The sequence below is a fragment of the Aptenodytes patagonicus genome, chromosome 5 (assembly GCF_965638725.1).
Source record: "Aptenodytes patagonicus chromosome 5, bAptPat1.pri.cur, whole genome shotgun sequence".
NCBI classification, from domain to species: Eukaryota; Metazoa; Chordata; class Aves; order Sphenisciformes; family Spheniscidae; genus Aptenodytes; species Aptenodytes patagonicus.
This window is the reverse complement of record NC_134953.1, coordinates 18,359,662-18,377,922: the sequence shown is the minus strand read 5'-3', so window position 1 is coordinate 18,377,922 and position 18,261 is coordinate 18,359,662. Positions and strand designations below refer to the sequence as shown.

Sequence of the window (18,261 nt, the reverse complement as noted above, 5' to 3'; positions counted from 1 at the left end):
GGCCACACTAGCATTAAGCGGTTCAGTCTGCTGCATCAGTCTGCCAGCATCACCTCACTTTGCACCCAGCAAGCCCCCTCATGCAAACCGCTCCGTTACAGTTTCACAAGCCATCGCAGAGACTATAGCGGTCATCTAAAAATAATACTGGGGCAGTGATCCCACTGATAATCACATCATTAGAGGAGAATCAAGTTCCTTCTTGTCCAAGCAGATAAACAGCAGGTCTCTGCAGCACCTTGAGCCTTCCTTTGCAGTCAAACAGTATCTGCGAAATCACAGAAAAGCACCATTTGTAACTGCCACACCAACACGCTTCTCGTCACAGGCAAGGTACAGGCATGCAATTCCTGCTTGGCAAGCCTGTTCTCTCCAGCCAGCTGTTATTTCAGGCGTGTTTGTTATGTGCACTGTTCACAGGCTCAGCCATGCAGGCAATCGACTGTCAGAGCTCTGCTGCCACGGCACCCTTGGCATCTCAAAACCTATCTTCTTAGCTGTGGGTTTTCTAATCACACAAGACAGCAGGGGGAAGGAGAGACCTGACTTCCCCATCAGGATGTCTCCATGAAGTCATCCAGGAGTACCATCCCACGCTCCGTGCTTGCTTTCTTCCAACTCGTAAGCACAGACCAAAACCTGGCGCAATCAGGTTGTCCTGCAACGTGCAATGAGCATCTCTGCCCTGCCATGACTAATGGCCCTTCCGAGATTGTCACCGGCCCTGCCTCAGAGACTGCTTTTGTGATGTCTCTGACATGCCGAGTCCTTTCCCCCATGTTGCAAAAACAGCAGCGCAACCCTGGCAGGAGCAACTTGCCCGGTCATTTTGGATTCATGAGCCCCCTGAAACAAATGCAAGACAGGAGCGTGTACAGCCATAAAGTCACTGGTTAAATGCATTAATAAGCTGAGAAGATTCCTATGCAGCTAACCGGAAAGGGCAAATTCTTACCCTGTAAAACAGGGCAGCTCAGATTAGAGGAACATCCCCAAACCCAGTACCAAATATGCACGTTGTCAGGAGACAGAACAAAAGGCCATGTGCAGCTCGGCATTACTAAAACTGCAGGACATGCCTGACAAGGAGATGTTTGCATAGGCACAGCCATGACCAAAGGGCACATCACAGACAACCCTGGATGGAGAAGTAGGCCAGAAGATCACTAGCCCATCACTAGCTTTTTGCCACAAGCTAATGTCTGTTCAATCCTACCAGTCCTCCCAATATGACTTAAAGGGAAAAAAAGGCAAAAAGAAAAGGTGGGTGGTTGGCATTTACTAAATATACTGCCCATTACCTCGGAGGATGTGCATGTGTTTTCAGATTACAAAGAAACACAAGCTGTTACCTACATTAATGCCTTTCTAATACCACAGAAAGAAAGACAAAGGTGAACTTCAGCATAACACCGGGTTAATACAGGCTGACAGAGCTATATAAAAGAGCACAGTTCCCACTTTTGCCAGCAGAGAAGCGACTGCTGAAGATGCTTAGGGGAGCAGCACTTCTAGGAATCAAAGTAAGGGGTCGATGGGTGTTTTAGCCAGGGTTGAGTAACTGCCCTTGAAATGTGAACAAACATTGAGCGCATCCATCCCTCTGTCTCACTAGAAGGGCCGTTGGCGGTATCACCACTTTGGGCAGGATCCCTGCTGCCCAGCAGCAGCTGCCCAGCAGCACTGCACCCAGCGGAGCCACCACTCGGGGACAATCAGTACTGGATGCTGCCGCTAGCCAGACAAGGCTGACCTGGCCTGACCCTGCCTGGCTCGCGAGGCAGGGAGGATGGAAAAATCCCCAACCATATCGAAACAACTCTGGCAGACGAAACTTTCCAAGTTCCCCGGCAGCACAGCACAACTCCTCAAAAGCTGCCCAAGTTTATTCTTAAGGTAGCATCATATTTTTTTTAATTAATATTTGGAGGGTGGCAGGGAAATTCTCAGAAAGGCAATGACAGGTCCCAGTCACAGAGTTGCTTTGACTATCCTGAAGAAAATTGCGACACTCCTCCCCAGGATGCATCGGACACTTTCAGACCAGGCCTTCCATCTGCTGCACAGCTGCAGAGGTGCAAGGAGAAATTCTTACAGCATTGTATGTAATTGTGAGGGCAACTCACGAACAAAAAAATTTTAATCAGCGGGAAAGCGTGCTACACAGATGAGACACCGGAGTTCACGGTGGTATAATCATCATGGTACGAGCAGTCCTTAATCCAATCTGCACAGTTATTTAGAGGTTCCTGTTCTGAGCAAGTACAGGACGTACTTTGATCTCTGCTGCCTCCTGCCAAAACTGTGGAAATTAGCAAGCCAAAAACCAAGAGTCACAAAGTTATCATGGCAGACAAAATATATCCTACAGTTATACAAGCAGCTCCCCTCCTGAAGGACCCCAGTACATTTCAGGAGACACAGAAGTGCAGTTGCAACTAATTATCTTCACCTTAATCAAAAAAGTTGTCTTAAATTTACAGATGAGGAGATGAGCCTCTCTTACACAAGGATAATTGAAACTTTGCTGTTCAGTTCACAAACTACCTGAAGTGATGCTCTGAAAGGGCCTAAATGCAGCCAAGCTCTTGGATGAAACGTTGTAACTCCGTATCGGTGCAATCAGAGCTGTGGTCACAGCTAGAGCACAGCCTTGGACAGAAACTCTGTGTTACGGGGGTGTTAGCCACAGTGACAGTCACGATGAGTTCTTCCTTAAAGCAAGGATCTGTCCTCTTTGTCACATACAATGACTCATCCCTCAAGTCACAGTACTTCAAGCAAACTCCTTAATTTGGGATGAAATCGGTCTTTAAGAGCAGCATGCTTCTGTCAGATTTTGGCTCAAAACCACCTTATTAGAGAAAGACGGATTCCACAGACTTGTCACATAGTTAACATTCACTTAAATCTCTTGTTTTTAAAGAAAACAACAGTTGAGAAAACTATGTGATAATTAAGCTGCAGGCGTGGGAAGCAGACGGATAGTTAAGGCGGTCAAATAACCTTTACTCTGCCCTGTAGAGACAAACTACAATAGAAAAATGATTACTGTTCTAAGTTTTTCATTACAAATTTGATCAAGCTCATTTTAAAATATATTAATTTCTTATTTCCTCACTTCCTTCTCCCTCAAACCGAGAGGGGAGCGCCCCGCTAAGGTGTGCTGTAAGTTAAGGCTATACATCTACAGTTGCAACTGAACATGGCTAGATTTCTTCTTCCTGTGACGTTTATCCTAATTTTATTACATAATTGCAATATTTCTGCCCTTAATCTACTGATAAACACTTCAAAATCTACTGATAAATGCTTCGACTCCAGTTAACAGAGTTTTGTGCTCTGATTACAAGTGAAACTGCAATGAATAGTCATGGAGACAGTTAAACAACTTGGACTCAGGATGGTGATGAGCTAATCATCTTCATTCTCCTCCATCCACCACCCCAAACAAGTCCTAGTTAAAAGAAAGGTCTTTGAAGATCCTAGGCAGCCTGGACTCATTTTAACCTGAAAAATCAGACCCTCCTGCAGAGTACAGCGTGTTCTCCGGAATGTTTGTTCAGTGCAGCTAGGCAGTACAGCTCCACCTCCTGAATTATTTAGAGGACACATTTCCTGCAGCACCTCCCAGCCTTAGACCACCAGGTCTGCGGGACAGTTTTTACAGGCGAGGAGGCATGGACCCTGAACAACAAGCTCTCCCTGACAGCAGAAGCAAGCAGGGCATGGCAAATGTCTGCAAGGTACATGGAAGCAGGCAGCAGTCACAAGAGGCAGCAAGGGCAGCAACAATCTGGAGAGGACAAGAGGCAAATGCTGCCAGGGCTTCAGCTAGAAACACAGGAACCCTTGGTGCAGAGATCTTCCAAGTCCAGCACTGCCCCATTGCAGCTCTTCTCTACAAACCTGTCAGCTCTGAGGAAATCAGGCTCTAAGGCAACACCAAAGCAGACTAAGTTTTGTTACATGCTCATTTTCAAGATCCTACATTACCACTGTCATTGTTGAGTGGGTAGCTGTCAATCTCTAGTATGCAGTGAGATAATACCAGCCTTTTGACAGACAGTCTACATTTAAGATCTAAAATAAACCGCGAGAGTTTTATATAGACAAACTATGAAAAGAAAATGAGTAAAAGATGCATCCGTATCTAAGTGCTCTAAAGAAAACATAGGCCGCCAAAGCTCTTCTCCCCCACTTTCATGTATTGTACCACTCAAGACATTATTTTAGGATTATTTCTGGTGCACTGACTGGAGAGGATATCCACAAGTCATGTATGCAACTATTCCACAAGCAGCCTAGCTGTATGATAGCTTCCACGCCCTCCTCCTTTTTCCTCTCCTCCTTTTCTACTTCCTATTCCTTTCTTCTACCAGCTCCTTGACTAATGTATAAGCTGTACGAGGCACGGAGCATCTTTCACAGTCTTCAAAGTAGGCATGGTATTTTTATTAGCATGTATAGGGTTGAAGACTTTCACAGCTTCTATACCACGTACCTAGCATCCTACCACCTGACCGCTGCTCGCAGCTGGAATACTTCAACAACCAGAGAGCAAAACGGACCCAAGATGTGCTTATATACACTTAGTTTATGTACCTCGGCTCACAGATGAAATGGAGCACGCGCTAGGACTTCCATCGGTTAAAGGCAGTTGAGACAACATGGAAAACACACGGTTCAACACAATCCTGCACCTGGCTCCCTAAGGCAGCAACAGCCAAACCTTAGCCTCGATGTGGCTGAAGGAGATTTGGGATGGCACTACCAACAGGGAATTACACAGCTTTTAAAGTAGATCTAGTGCTCGCAGCACCCTGAAAAGAAGGAAATTCAAAAGGGGGCTAACATCTGTAGTCATAGACAAACTCCTCACCTCCTCCTCCTGCAGAAGCATTGGGAAGTATTTCAGTGGACCCCTTCCAGAAGGGACACTCCCCATCTGCACCCCTGTGACATTAAGCACCATGCAACCCACAGCATCTGTGACCTGCAGTCACAGATCAGCATCTCGCTGTTTCAGACCTTCAACAAATGCAAACTACAACTTGTAGCTTATAAGTAATACACCACATCAAATCAGAAGTCATCATATTCAATCTACATTCTACATAGGGTGAAAAAGACATCTTGACTCCATGAACAATAAGATCCAGGTCGTGCACAGGTTGCTCGGCCTAGTACAGTCCTCTCCGAGTCACACTGAGCATACAGATCAAGGTGGGAGAGGTTACAGGCGTCTACACTGGGGACCCAAGAACATCACTGGAGATATGAACGGTACACACTGCAGCATAGACAGGAAACAGAGTAAAGAGATGAAGAAGAGAGAATCAACTTCATTAAAACCCTTTCCAGGCATGAAGAAGGTAGTAAGCAGGTGGTCAGAGCCTACAAAGAGAAGGCCTAGTTCCCCTCATCCCAGTTGAAACACGCTCCCTCTTCCTTCCCTCTGTGCAGAGGCTTGCACCGAACCTCCCCACCACAGTTCCTGCCACGGGAAGACCAGCTCACCTGGCCTGTGCAGCACCATGCAAGTCCCATTTCCCTGCCGACTCAGGTCCTCTGGCCAGCTGCCCCACGACCACCCTTCAGCTCATCCCAAACCTCCTCCAGCCCCATCCCCTCTCACAGGCCACCTTCTTCCCTGTCACCACCCCCAAAAGACACGCACACCTCCATCTGCAGGCCCCTGCACACCTGCCAGCTCAAGCCTTCTGCCCTCAGTATAGCCATCTTTCCCACAATCTCCAGTCAACCACCACCGAACACCTTTCTTCCACGTCCTGCAGCCACCCTGCCGTACAAAGCACCTCCAAGAGGCACTGCCACCCATACCTAGATCCCTACAACACCTCTCCATCCCCGCGACACACAAGCACCCCCAAACTCAGGTCTCTGCCTCTCCTCCAGCTTCACTTAAGCCAAGGGGGCTCCCCAAACCTTAGGCGAGCCCCCAAAAGCCTCCGCCCCCAGCCCCAAGAGCCCCAGGCACCCCATGCACGCTCCCGCCCCTGCCAGCCCAGCCTGACCCCCTACCCCAAAGGCCACCCCCCTCACCCCGGAGGGGCACAGCCCCCCGCGCTCACACCGCTGCCCCCCAGGCCTGCGCGCCCCCCACAGCCGCCCCCCCGCCCCAGGGACACAGCTCCCCAGCACGGCGCGACCCCAGACCACCCCCAGGCAGCCCCCCCAGGGCAGCCCCTACCTGGGCAGGCTCTACGCTGGCGGGCAGCCCCTCGGGCAGAGCCTGGAACAGCAGCAAGGCCATGGCGGCACGGAGCCTCCTCGCCATCCCCCCCACCCCCCGCTCCCCGCCTCCCCAGCCCGACTGCGGCCCGGGACGGGAGCCGAGGGGGCACCCCGCGCCCCGACCCGCCCCAGCCGGTCGCCTATTGGGTTGACGGCGCGCCGCTTGGTTCACTATTGGCTCAGCGCGCTGTCGCTTAGGGCAGAACCGGGAGGGGCGGGGTCTGCGCGCAGGGAGCTGCCATCTTGAGTGTGGCGCACCGGGGAGGGAGCCTGGAGAGGGTCGAGGACTGCCATATTGTGAGTGGCGGAACTGGCTGGAGAGGGCTATGGGGGGCTGCCCCTTGGTCATGCGCCCCCAGTGCAATGTACCCCCGGGGGCAGAACTGGGCACTCCAAAAACGGGGATGCACAAGCACCCAGGCCTCTCTGACACCCCAATGGCTGCCAGGCACTCATCCCCCATTCACCTGGTCACACCCCATTACTGTGATCCCCGCTCGGCCTCCTCCCCAATGCACCCACAGAGCCCCAGACCCAAACAGCTCACCCAGACCTGGGGCACACCAGGGAGCTTGACATGGAGAGGGTGGTAAAATAGCAGCAGCGGCATGGGGATGGACTTGAGGCGCGCGGCGGGCAGCCACGAGTTGGTGCCAGCCCTGTTGGGATATGGGAGCGGCATGGAGAAGAGGATCTCCCACCGCGGCCAGGTGCCGGCATGTCCCCACACAGCGGTCCCTCACCCAGGCTTGCACCCCCCGGAGAAGTGGGGGCACAGGCACTTGGGGTTAATTCACAGCTTCAGGAGAGATGGCCTGCATTTCTGGGGCAGTGGCAGAGGGTTTCTACACTGTCACTCCCGGCACACCAGGCAGCCTCCACACCAGATTGGCATGACGAGGTTTATCAGATGCTCAGATAACATGTTAAGAAAAGCCAGAAAAAAATAATCGACTTAGCAGCTTATCTCCTACCCTGGCATTTTTCAATCAGGGCAGTACTTGGGGCACACGTAACCCCACAGGATCAGCTCCCCGCCTGCCGCTGGTGTGGGCCGGCAGGTGTTAACCCATTGCACGTGCACCCTCCTTGCTCCTCTCTCTGTAAGCAGTCAGTTCACCAGCCTCCACCAGCCTTTGGGTGAGGAGCAGTGAGCCAAGCCTGCCTGCTGGGGCTGCTGATGCCTCAGAGGAGACCCCCAGCCTCTCATGCGTCCCCAGCCCCTTCCCAGGCTCTGCTGCAACCCAACATGATGTCTTTGGTCTGGTTATAATTTGAAGGGAGGTTGTAAACATGCTGGAGCACTGACATTTCGGCCACGCACAGTTATTAAAGGAGCTTTATTCCTGTTCCCAGCTAGCTCTGAAATTAGAGGCACAGCAGGGAGAAGGCTGTGAGTGCACTGAAGCACGGGACAAGCCCAGATCAGGTGTGACTCATCGCTGGAGAGCAATTAACACTTGCTGCTCTTCCCAAACAGGGATGAGTCCGGCTCTGACTCCTGGCAATGAGGTTCCCTTCCTGTTGCATCAATGGAAAACGGAGGCAGGGCTGGCCGGAGCCACCCTTGGCAGCATGGGGACTTGCTGGCCACAGCCTGGCTGCGACCCCTCTGCTCCCCAATGAGACCAAGGCAGGCTGGGGAGTTACTGTGGTTTTGGGGAGTGCAGGCAGGCACCGGGTGCAGCGACCATCTCCCGACCCGACACTGGAGCGATGTGAGCTATTGAGATTACTTGAATCCTCTGGGGGAGATTCCAGCTACAACCTAGAAACCCCACTGAGCCAAACTGTCAGCTGGCATAAATCCACGTCGATCTGAAGACGGAATCCACTGCTATAAGCTCGGGGGGGAGGTCTGGCTTGAGGATGGCACCAGCCAACTTGCCAATCCTCCAAGCCCAGAGCAGCCCTCCTCCTCGGGCCAAGAGCAATGAGCTGCACCATGTCTGGCTCCCCAGAGCAGGGGGAGAGCTGGCACGAGATGGCAATAGCTCTTTAGAGGGTCCCCTTGCTCCATCGCCCCTCTGGTATGGCTGGGGACAGGAAAAAAGGAGTAACAAAACCGCTGAGGCTTTCCCACCGTGGTCCCAACCTTGGCTTTGGGTGGACGCTGCCCTGGCATCGCTGGCTGCAGAGCCCCCTGCTCTGCCGGGACCCCCACGCACTGCAAACACAGGAGGGGTCAACAGCAAGAGTTTTAGGGCACTGTGGCACATCATGTTACAAGCATCACCATGCTCCCGAGCACGCCAGAGGCACCTTGGACCCAAATACAGCCCAGGCTGCTACAGGTACCTTTCTGAAAGTGCTCAAAGCAGTTTTGGGTGTAGGGCAAGAGCAGCTCGAGTTAAGGAGCTTAAGAAAAGCAGAGCAGAGAGATATCTCCTGTGGCTTCTTCCCACTCCCAACAGGAGTGACATCTGTTTCGTTTCATGTGCTTATCTATTCTTTTAATTGCACATTAACAAGAGATCTAATAATGCCCAGGGAACAGATACACAAGTTTGAACATGTTTTCCCACTTTCCACTGACCTATTAATTATTTCAGAGCTCTTGTGCAGCTTTCTAGCTGTACCTACAACACGGCTGGAGACATTAGCCTCTGCCTGTTGCAGCTTGGGCAGAAGCAAGCTTGCTGTGGATACAGCTTGGCCCTTCAAGAAGTATGCTTTGGGTTTGGCTGCTCTCTCTGTAGCGGTGGAGGGGTAATGCCAGAAAGCCCTTTGCCTGCAAACCCTGCATCTTGGGCATGGCATGCAGCTGATGCAGAGATGCTGTTGCCCTCAGGGATCCGACACCCCTGGCTGGAGCGTTGACCATCTGCTGGGCCATGGGGCTCTCCGAGCAGCCACCTCATACAGCTGGTTAGAAACATACTTGTCCCACCGAGGGGTGTTCATAGCAAGCAGAGAGCCTGGACACAGCTTGTTGAGGGCGGGGACTTTAGCCCAGGACCTGGGCCAAACTCTGGGGCTCCTTCCTCTGAAAATAGGCTGCAGCAAACTCAAGCCACTCTTCTTTGGGGTGGGAGAGGCCTCGTGGCAGACCCAGGTTAGCATCATGCAAATGCTGCCTGGCCAAGAAGACAAACAGCACCCACAGGTGTAGGAAGGGTCACCCAGTGTCATCCCCTCAGTCCCCCCAATGGGACAAGAGTCACCATGAGCACAGCACTGTCACCTCCCTTTGTCACTTGCTTCAGGACTGTTTGCAGCCCCAAGAGCCTCTCGGGGAAGGCTGCATGGGATGCCCAAGGATTTCAGGGCTCATGTCAGCCCTTGCAGAGCCTCATGGCTCTTCCTCCTTCTTCTGGCCCCTGTGCTGACCCTCACCCTGGTGCCTGGTCAGTCACAGAGCCCACACCTTTCCCTTTCAAGGCAGGCATGAGACCCACATACCAGCCCTGCCCAGGGAACCAGCCACCCAGAGACCAGCCAAAAGCAGAACCCACAGCTGTTTTTTTTAAAGATCACCACATTTCATTTTTTAACCTTCCTCTCTGTCATTTGCAGTGCCGCTATTCAGAGCTTGAGTTAACACCTCGACAGCTTTGTGACTCCTGTGTCTCCTTCCCCCTGTCCAAGGGGGCCCAGAGACGACTGTCCCCCAAAGCTGCAGGTCCTTGGTCCTACTGTGGGGACAGTGAGATGCAGGAGAAGGGTGATGGCTGGCTCTCGTGATCAGAGGAATGGGTAGATTGCAAAAATTAGAACCTAAAAACTGTTAGCTATTTCTCTCCTGGATTGTGGCAATCACAAAGTGATTAAAACCTGCACCTGAGAGCAAGGAAGGTATGGTCTAAGCATTGGTCCCTGGACTTTGGGGTGCTCCCTATGCAGAGGGGACAGGTCCCTTCCTGCCTGCCAAGGCGTGATCCAGCCCTTGGTAAGAGGCCACTGTGGTGGTTTAAGGCAGCAACGTGGCTTGGTTCCTGGTACAATGGCAGGGCACCTGCTTTCAGAGGTAGGACTGTGCTCTGAGCCTCGAGGGAGGGAGCCTGATGCCTCGCAGGGCCGAGACCAGTGGCTGCACGAGGCTCAGACAGGCTGGGCAGATCCTTGTGCGCAGGGCAGGAGGAAGGCACGGGAAGCGCAGCCATCACCCAGGGCAAGAGGGATGTGGGAAGGCAGGGACACAGCCAGCAGCAGATGGGGGGAGGCTCAGGACAAGCCAAAGTGCTGCAAGCTGGGCACGCAGAGCCAGATCCTGCCTCTCCGGAGGAAGGAGGCAGCAGAGACGGTGCTGGGCTGGGGGGCAGATCTGGCTGGACCGTGCCTCTGAGCCCTGCTCAGGGGACGCGGGGCTGGTGGTGGCAGGGGGCCGGAGGGGTGCGATGGCTCCCGAGATAGTCTCCGTTCACAGTCCCTTGTTAAAATAGACGTACGGCACTTTGTCCCCATGCTTGGCCACGATGCTGTCACGCAGCTCCAGCTCAAGGTCAGCCAGCGCAAGGGAGCTGTGGGGAGAGGGGACAGACACTGAGACCCGTGATCCTCCTCCCTGATCAGTGGTCGGGCCACCCTCCCTCCCCATTGCCACTCGAGGTCCCCTGCAGTCCCTGGGATCTTGCAGGCTCACATCAAGACCCACCACCCATCCCTGGCATCCACCACTCCCAGTGCTGGAGGGCAGGGAGCTGCCCATGGGGCTGGGGGTCCCATTGCTCCCAGCACAGAGCTCGCAGAGCAGGGGAGGCACACACTCCCCTGCTGCCTGGGGCACTAGTGTGTACAGGCAGGCACTGCGTCAGGATGAAGGGTGGGTGCCCATCATGCTTCTCCTGGGACGGGCAGAGAAGAGCTAGGAGAGGAGGAAGGCTCCTGAGGTCCCGCGCAGGAGGGGAAAGCAGTGGGACAGGTACCATCTCTGCGGGAACAGGGCGCAGGCTGCCGGCACCATGAACAGGAGGCTGCGGGACAGAGAAAAGCCAAACATTAGTGTTGGGGATCACAGCCCAAGAGGTGCTGCTCATGCCCCACGACTCCCAATAACTGGGGAAAGCCCAGGCTGAAAGGCAAGCAGCTTTGCAGTCCCCTGCTGGGAAAGAGGTCTTTTTTCAAGCATTCCTCAGAGCCACGTTCCAGGCACCCACAGGTATTCGAGCAGCGAGATACTTACAAGCCCCCACAGAGCAGCACCTGCAGAGGCCCATGGAGAACCCGGATCCGCTGCAAGGGAAGAGCTGGGAGTCAGTCCCCGGCCTTGCCACAAGCCCCACTCACAGGGTGGGGAGACTTCTCCCCTCAACGGGGCTGAATGTCTAACACCTCTGGGGTGCCACTGACCCCTCCCACCCTCCTACAGCCTCTCCATGTCACCCAAGAGACCTTTGGTGTAATGGTGACTCGAATAGTGGGCAAAGCAAGCCAGGCTCTGCAACCCCCCCCATTTCATCCGCAGCATCTCAGCGGCTGGGGAGCAGGGCTGGGGCACTGCAGGACCCACTGGAAAACTGTGGCAGGAGAAACATGGGCTCACCTGCATGAAGGGGAATTTCTCCAGCCGCTCCATGATGATGGGCAAAATAACTAGGTGTAGAAAGAAGAGGTCAGGGCCCCCCCACAAGCCAGCCCGCAGGGCTGCTCCAGCAGGACCCTCCTCCCAGAGGCCATGGCAGCGGCTGGTTGTGCTGGGGGCTGCTGGGTGTTTGCTCACGGCAGGGATCTGGCACGGGACCCCCATCCATCCATTGTCCGGGCAGCACGCTCTGTACACCTCGTGCTCCCGTCCCTCCTGCCAGGCTTGCGGCACGACAAGGGTCTCACGAGGGCAAGGGGATGTGGGGCGAGGAGTCAGGGACGGAGTGTGAGAGGTGTTCTCGTGGGGCCCAACCACCACGGGAGCACCCCACATCCCCCACAGGCTGTGGGTTGGGATGGGAGCTTGGGGGGCTCTGATGGGAACAGCAGGATGGAGGGACCAGCTCCATCAGTGAGATGAGACCAAACGCCACCTGGGATGCAGGGCCACCCTCCCTCTTTTTCCCGGGGGAAAACTGGGGCAGGGGAGGGTGATGCGGCAGGTTCTGGGGGAGCCCCTGGTCTGGCCCCCCACCCTCCCACCCTGCACTCACTCATGCCTGGTGCCGCCATGGTGATCCTGGAGACCACAACCTGCGCGATGCCCTTCGCCGCCGCCCTCTGCAAGCAAAAGCAGTGGGTGAGCCCCCACCGCACCGTGCCCCGACCTGGACACCCATCCTGAGACTCACCCTGGAGCGGCCAAGCTCATTGTTGTCCTCGTCTGTCACTGTCACCCCATTGATGATCTCCCTGGAGGGGACAGCCAGCGGTGAGTGGTGGCCGGGATGGCCGGGGAGTCATGAGGAGGACACAGCAATGGGGCGAGGTGGTGCCAAGGGGTCCCCCATGCTGTGCTGGCACAGCAGCCCCAGCTGCCCCCAGCCCTGGCCCCAGGGCACAGGCCTCCACAGCCCTGCAGTGCCACGGCCCCCAGCCCAGCCGATGCTGCCATCTTCAGGGCACAGCTGCGAACAGGGTCCGGCCATCTGGGGGACAGACACCCACCTGGGACCTGCAGCCAAGCCAGGGGACAGTCCCCAGCACAGCACCCCACCTCCTCATGCCGTGACCCACAGCGGACCCCAAGCAGCAGACACAGGTCTCCACATGGGCCCCATCTAGGGGGTCCCAGCGCCAGGACATCGTGGACTGGGGCTCTCCCATGACCACATGCAGAAGACCTTTGGGTCTGAGGGATCTTCCAGCCCAGACCCCAGAACGGCTATCCTCAGCCCAAAATCCCCCTCCCACTCCAGGCAGAGACTGAGCCACCCCACCCAGCACCCTCCACCAGAGACCCGAAGCCGCAAATGTGCAGACCCCACGTCACCTCCCTCCCATACTCCCACCTCCTCCAGCCCCCAGGACAGGAAGCCACGGCAGGACTACCAGGCAGCCCAGGAGCCCAGCTGCCACCGGCTCGCCTTCGGAGGGAGCCGGGTCCCTTGAGCGCCCTGGCCACGCATGGCACTTACTGTTGCCGCATCATGGGGATATTGACACAGTTGGCAGCAGCCACGGCTGCAAAGGGGACCCAGCGGGCCAGCAAGGGGGGGGCTCGCTGCAGGAGACAGGCTGGCATCAGCACGGGAGGGCAGGATGCAGCCAGCTGCCCCATCCAGCCCTGTCCTGGCATACCTTAGTGTAGAGGTTGAGTCCCACCGCGGTGGCCAGGGCTGTACCAGTGGCCGTGATGTAAGCCACCCCAGTTTGCCTGGACAGTGATTTCCAAAGGAGGGAGAGAACAGAAACACCAACTCTGACTCAATCCTGTTCCTTCAGTGCCCAAAATGGGTCACGGGGGGTCTTTACAGGGTATCCAGGGGGGTCACAACACAGAGGGTCCCCATCCTGTGCAGGGGCACGCTCACCTCAGCGAGATGGGGGAGGCGGCATTGCGGTTGGTGTAGTTGACAATGGCGTTGAAGGACTGGTTCACCCACTGCCAGAAAACCACGGCAGGCACTGTCCTGCAGAGGGAAGGGACCAGGAGAGAGCCCGAGGGCCGTCAGGGACACCTGGCCTTGTGCCTGTGGCCAGGCTTGGCAGGGGGACAGCCAAGATGACCTCGATACCCTTGTCCTGGTGTCTCCCAAGGGAAACTGAGGCACTGTGGCAAAGCTGTGAGCCAGTGGCAGAGCTGGGAAATGACCCCAGGAGTCCTGGCTACCGCAGGGCTTTGGAGAGCACAGGAGGGGGCCCAGCCCTGCAGGGTGCTTGGCCAGGGGTGGGAGACCCACCTCTCAGCAGGGCGGCAGCCATCCTGCTGGGCTGAGATAAGCCTTTGTCAATGGGAGCAGCAAGGAGGGGGCACACGGGGACAGAGGCAGCTCTGGGGGTGACCAGGATGCCTGGGCTCCTACCGGTGCCTCAGGGACAGTGAGGTGGGGCAGGAAGGGACACGGGGAGATGTGGGTCTGAGCAAGCTTTGGGATGCAGGGAGGGTGGAGATGGGCTGGGAAGAGGGTTACTCATCAGCACTGGGAGATCCCTCACCCAGGCTGGACCTTGCCAGCAACTGGCAAATCAGTCCAGCAGCCAGGGATGGGATGGGACAGGGATCCACTGGGAAAGGCAGTGTCTGTCCCACACGTCCTCTGCCCCAGGGACAGGATCTCTCACCCCCCCAGCAGCCATTTCAGAAGGGAAATGCAGGGAGCTGTCAGCATGGGCTGGGGACGCTGGAGCAGCCTGGGCTGGGGGCATGTTTGGTCCTCAGTTTTGGGGGCCATTATGGTCCATGGAGCAAGAGCAGCGGCCAGGCAGGACTTGGCCACGTTACTCATTACAGGGGCTCCAGGAAGAGCTGAGCTGAGCTGAGCTCAGGGCGAAGCGTGACCATCCCCAGCCATGCCTGGGGCCGAGAGGATCCATGATGCTTCCACCACAGGCTGGGTGCTGGAGACCAGGGCTTGGCCATGGGACAGAGGCAAGTGCAGCAGCCATGGGCATGCCTTGGGTAGCGGCCAGCTGGGGAAGAGGCAGACTGGCTGTGGCCTGGCCCTTGGGGACCCCTCAAGGGGCTGAGGGCTGTCAGGGCTGCATCCCCAGCCTGGTGTCCCCAGGGGCTCACCGGTAGAACTGGAGCATGCAGCCAGTGAGGGCCATGCCCCCCGGCACCTGGAAGGACATCCTCCCAATGAGATTCATCTTCTCGCCGCTGTCGGGGTGGAAGGCCGAGTCGTACAGCTTCTTGGCATAGAGCAGCTGCTCCCGGCTGCTTCCTGGTGGCACCAGCCCGGCCCTGCAAGTCCAGAGCCCGTCAGGGGGTGCCGTGCAGCCCCACTGGTACCTGGCACCCCGGGTGCCAAACACAAAAGGCAGAGGAAACATCTCCTGTGAGGGAAACTCGTCCCAGCTTGAGGCCCCTGGGAGAAGCCTGGGAAACTCCCCCAAAACCACCTCCGACAGATGTTACGTCCCAGTGCACCCACTGGGGAATGACTGCCTCCACACCCCCGCAGCCCTGCAGGGTGGTCGGGTACAGCTGCGGGCACAGGGATGGTACCTGCCCCAGCTGCACTCCCGCCCCTCACCTGCAGCCTTCCACCAGGGCCTTGGCCCGGTCCAGCTCCTCCTCTGGCACCAGCACCGTCCGCGGGTCGGTGATGTTGAGGAAATGCTTCAGGCGCCCCACGAAGGTGCTCTGGTCCCAGCGCGGGGCGTCGATGTTGAAGCCAAGGGGGACAGTGGCCATTTTGGTGTGGGTCTGGGCAGGGGGAGAAGGCGACTCAGGAGGATCCTGCCTCGCTTGCCCGTTGAGTGTGGGCCTGCCACAGCCACAGGAGCGGTTAACTGGGCGAGAGCTGTGGCAGGTTTATATTTAACAGGAAAGTTGGACTTTCAGCAGCCCTGAGCCCAGGAGCCTCCTGCACCCCTGCTGCCAGCCAAACGCTGCAGTGAGGCCGCTCCTTCACACGCTGCCCTGCCTGCACGGAGTCCCCCCACTTGTGCTGCCCTCCCCCCCCCCCCAGCACCTGGCACCCCCTCCTTGGGGTGGGACCGTGCTGCACAGCACTGCGGGGCCCAGCTCACCCCCTCCACAGGGCTGCACAGCACTGCCCTGCGAGCGCTCACCGCTGGGGCATTGCACTGCACCCCCCCGTCGTGTGCACACGGCATGGCGCTGCATCCCCTGCGCTGCGCTGCATGTCCCCCAATGGCACTGCATGCCCCCATAGCAGTACACTGCACCCTCCCATGCCTGCGCTGCATGCGCTCCCCGAGCACTGCCTGCACCCGCTGCGGCACTGCACCCTCCTTGGACTGCACTGCACAGCCCCACCGATAACTGCATCCCCTCTGGCACCGCACCGGCCCGTGGCACTGCCCTGCACTGCACCCTCCCACGGCACTGCATGTCCTCCGTAACACCGACGACACGCCTCTGCGACACTGTCATGCTCTCCCCCGTACCACCACACCGCATCCGCCGTGGCGCCGCGCTGCACGTCCCCCATAGCACCACATGGCCCTGCACCCCCGCGGCACTGCGCCGCATGCTCCCCACAGCAGTGCGCCGCACGCCCCCCGTGGTGCTACACCGCACGCCCCCCGTGGCACCGCCCTGCCCTGCGCGCTGCCCGTAGGGCTGCACACCGCCCGCGGCACGGCACTGCACGGCGCGGCACGGCACTGCACGGCACTGCACTGCACGGCACTGCACGGCGCGACGCGGCACGGCACGGCGCGACGCGGCACGGCGCGGCGCGGCGCGGCGCGGCACGGCACTGCACGGCACTGCACGGCGCGGCGCGGCACTGCACGGCGCGGCGCGGCACTGCACGGCGCGGCACGGCACGGCACGGCACTGCACGGCACGGCACGGCACTGCACGGCATTGCACGGCGCGGCACGGCACGGCGCGGCACACCCCCGCCCCGCGCGCCGTGGCGCGGCCCCACGTGGCCCTACCTGCAGTCCCCAGACCCCTCGCGCGCCGTCTCCCGCCCACGTGGCCCCCACCTGCCCGCGGGCTCCGACGCGTGGCCGCCCTCAGCCAATCACAGAGGCCCGAGCGGCCGCGCCCATCTCCCCCCCCCCCCCCGGCTGGGTGGCCCCTTGTGCGCATGCGCCGGCTGAGGGGCAGGGAATAGCCGCGGGCTGTGGCGCCGGGCTCCGCCCCTCCCGCTTGCCGTCGGCACGTTCCGTACGTACGGCGGGAAGCGCTGACGCCGTACGTATCGGCGGCGTGTGTGTGACGCAGTTGCCCATGGTAACCCTGGAGCCGCGCAGAGGATGGTGAGTGGGGCGGGGGGTGCCGGGCCCGCGGCGGGCGGCGAGGGGAGGGCGGCTGGGGCGGGGGGCCCGCCGGGACGGGGACGCGGATGCGGACGGGGCTGGGGCCCGGTGGGGGGCCGGGGCCCGGCGGGCAGCGGAGGGCCGGCGGCGTCCACCTGAGGGGCCTGGCAGGCCTGGGGCCTGGTGCGCCCACCTCGGGGGAGCGTGGGGTAATGGGGGCCGGAGACACCCACCCGGGGGTCTGGCGGGCCTCGGGCCGTGGGACCGGCGTGCCCGGCCGGCGTTCACGGCAGGCGCTCTGGCAGTCCTCGGACCGTGAGGGCTGTCGACACCCACCCGGTGGGTCTGGCAGGCCTGGGATCACGGAGACCGGGAGTGCCCACCCGGGGGGATCGTGGGGGCCTGGGGCACCGGGGGCCTGGTAGGGCAGGGGCATCCAGTCAGGCATGGGGGCCTGGGTCTATGGGGGTTGGGGGCACCCAGCCAAAGGGATGCCACTAGGGCTGGGGACAGTGTAAATTTGGGGCCTCCAGCTGCGGGAGACCCTGGCAGGGACTGGGGTCCTGGCAGGAGCTGGAGGCTATGGGGGACCCGGAGGAGGGGGTTGAGTCGGGTCCTGGCAGGGGCTGGGATGCTTGAGGGTGCTATGGGGGGGCCTTTGTTGGGATGGGATCAACCTGCCTGGAGTTGATTCAGTCTGGGTGTGGAAGGCATGATGGAGGAGGGTTGGGTGCTCAGGAGGGCTGGGGAGCAGGACGGCAGTGGCCCGTTTGGCCTGAGGAGGGAAGGAGCAATGGAGGAGCCTGGCGAGGATGGAGGACAGTGTTCAGGGATTGACTGTGGAGAGTCTGGGAGCATCTGCGACTGTGAAGGGACACTGGACAATCCAGCCAAGGTGGGACGGGGCCACCCTGGGGCTTGGATCCTGGCTGCAGGAGTTGAGGGAGCTATAGGAGAGCTTGTTGAGGTGGAAGGGCCTGTTATTGATCGATAGCCTTAGAAGGGGAGTTCAGTAATGGCAGAGAAAGCCTGGATTGAAGGGGTTGGGTGTTTGGGGATGGACAGGGCTGAGGCACAGTGCTCAGTGGCTGAAAGAAACCTGCCAGTTGGGTGGAATGAACAGTCTGGTGAGTAACTGGGAAAACCCAGTCAACGTTGGCTGGCTAGGATAGTTTTCTGGGATGTTGTGTGCTCTGGGAGTTTCTGCCAGGGGCTGGAGAGATGAGGGACAGTCTG

At 58.1% G+C, this 18,261-nt stretch overlaps 3 protein-coding genes across 4 annotated transcripts in view; 1 reads left to right on the top strand and 2 right to left on the bottom strand.

Moving 5' to 3' along the window:
- WBP1L (WW domain binding protein 1 like) overlaps window positions 1-6,301 on the bottom strand; it is a 60,328-nt gene extending 54,027 nt beyond the window's left edge. The window contains exon 1 of the mRNA XM_076338925.1: window positions 6,215-6,301. Within this exon, the coding sequence (XP_076195040.1) occupies window positions 6,215-6,301 (87 nt within the window). The remainder of the gene's footprint in view (window positions 1-6,214) is intronic.
- A 3,195-nt stretch (window positions 6,302-9,496) lies between these two features.
- On the bottom strand, window positions 9,497-15,539 carry SFXN2 (sideroflexin 2). Of its 2 annotated transcripts, none has more exons than XM_076338924.1 (11): window positions 15,321-15,539; window positions 14,858-15,028; window positions 13,656-13,754; window positions 13,423-13,498; window positions 13,260-13,345; window positions 12,474-12,534; window positions 12,336-12,402; window positions 11,741-11,790; window positions 11,381-11,430; window positions 11,124-11,171; window positions 9,497-10,718 (listed from the first exon to the last, which is right to left on the bottom strand). In XM_076338924.1, exons 1-11 carry the CDS (start codon window positions 15,479-15,481, stop codon window positions 10,619-10,621), a joined length of 969 nt encoding a protein of 322 aa, XP_076195039.1. In that variant the 5' UTR covers window positions 15,482-15,539; the 3' UTR covers window positions 9,497-10,618. The 2 variants fall into 2 exon arrangements, 1 of the variants encoding a protein (XP_076195039.1); XR_012995436.1 differs by having other exon boundaries at window positions 10,704-10,718; window positions 10,995-11,171.
- A 1,374-nt stretch (window positions 15,540-16,913) lies between these two features.
- ARL3 (ARF like GTPase 3) overlaps window positions 16,914-18,261 on the top strand; it is a 32,357-nt gene continuing 31,009 nt past the window's right edge. Inside the window, exon 1 of the mRNA XM_076338923.1 lies at window positions 16,914-17,025. Within this exon, the coding sequence (XP_076195038.1) occupies window positions 17,023-17,025 (3 nt within the window). The 5' untranslated portion in view covers window positions 16,914-17,022. The remainder of the gene's footprint in view (window positions 17,026-18,261) is intronic.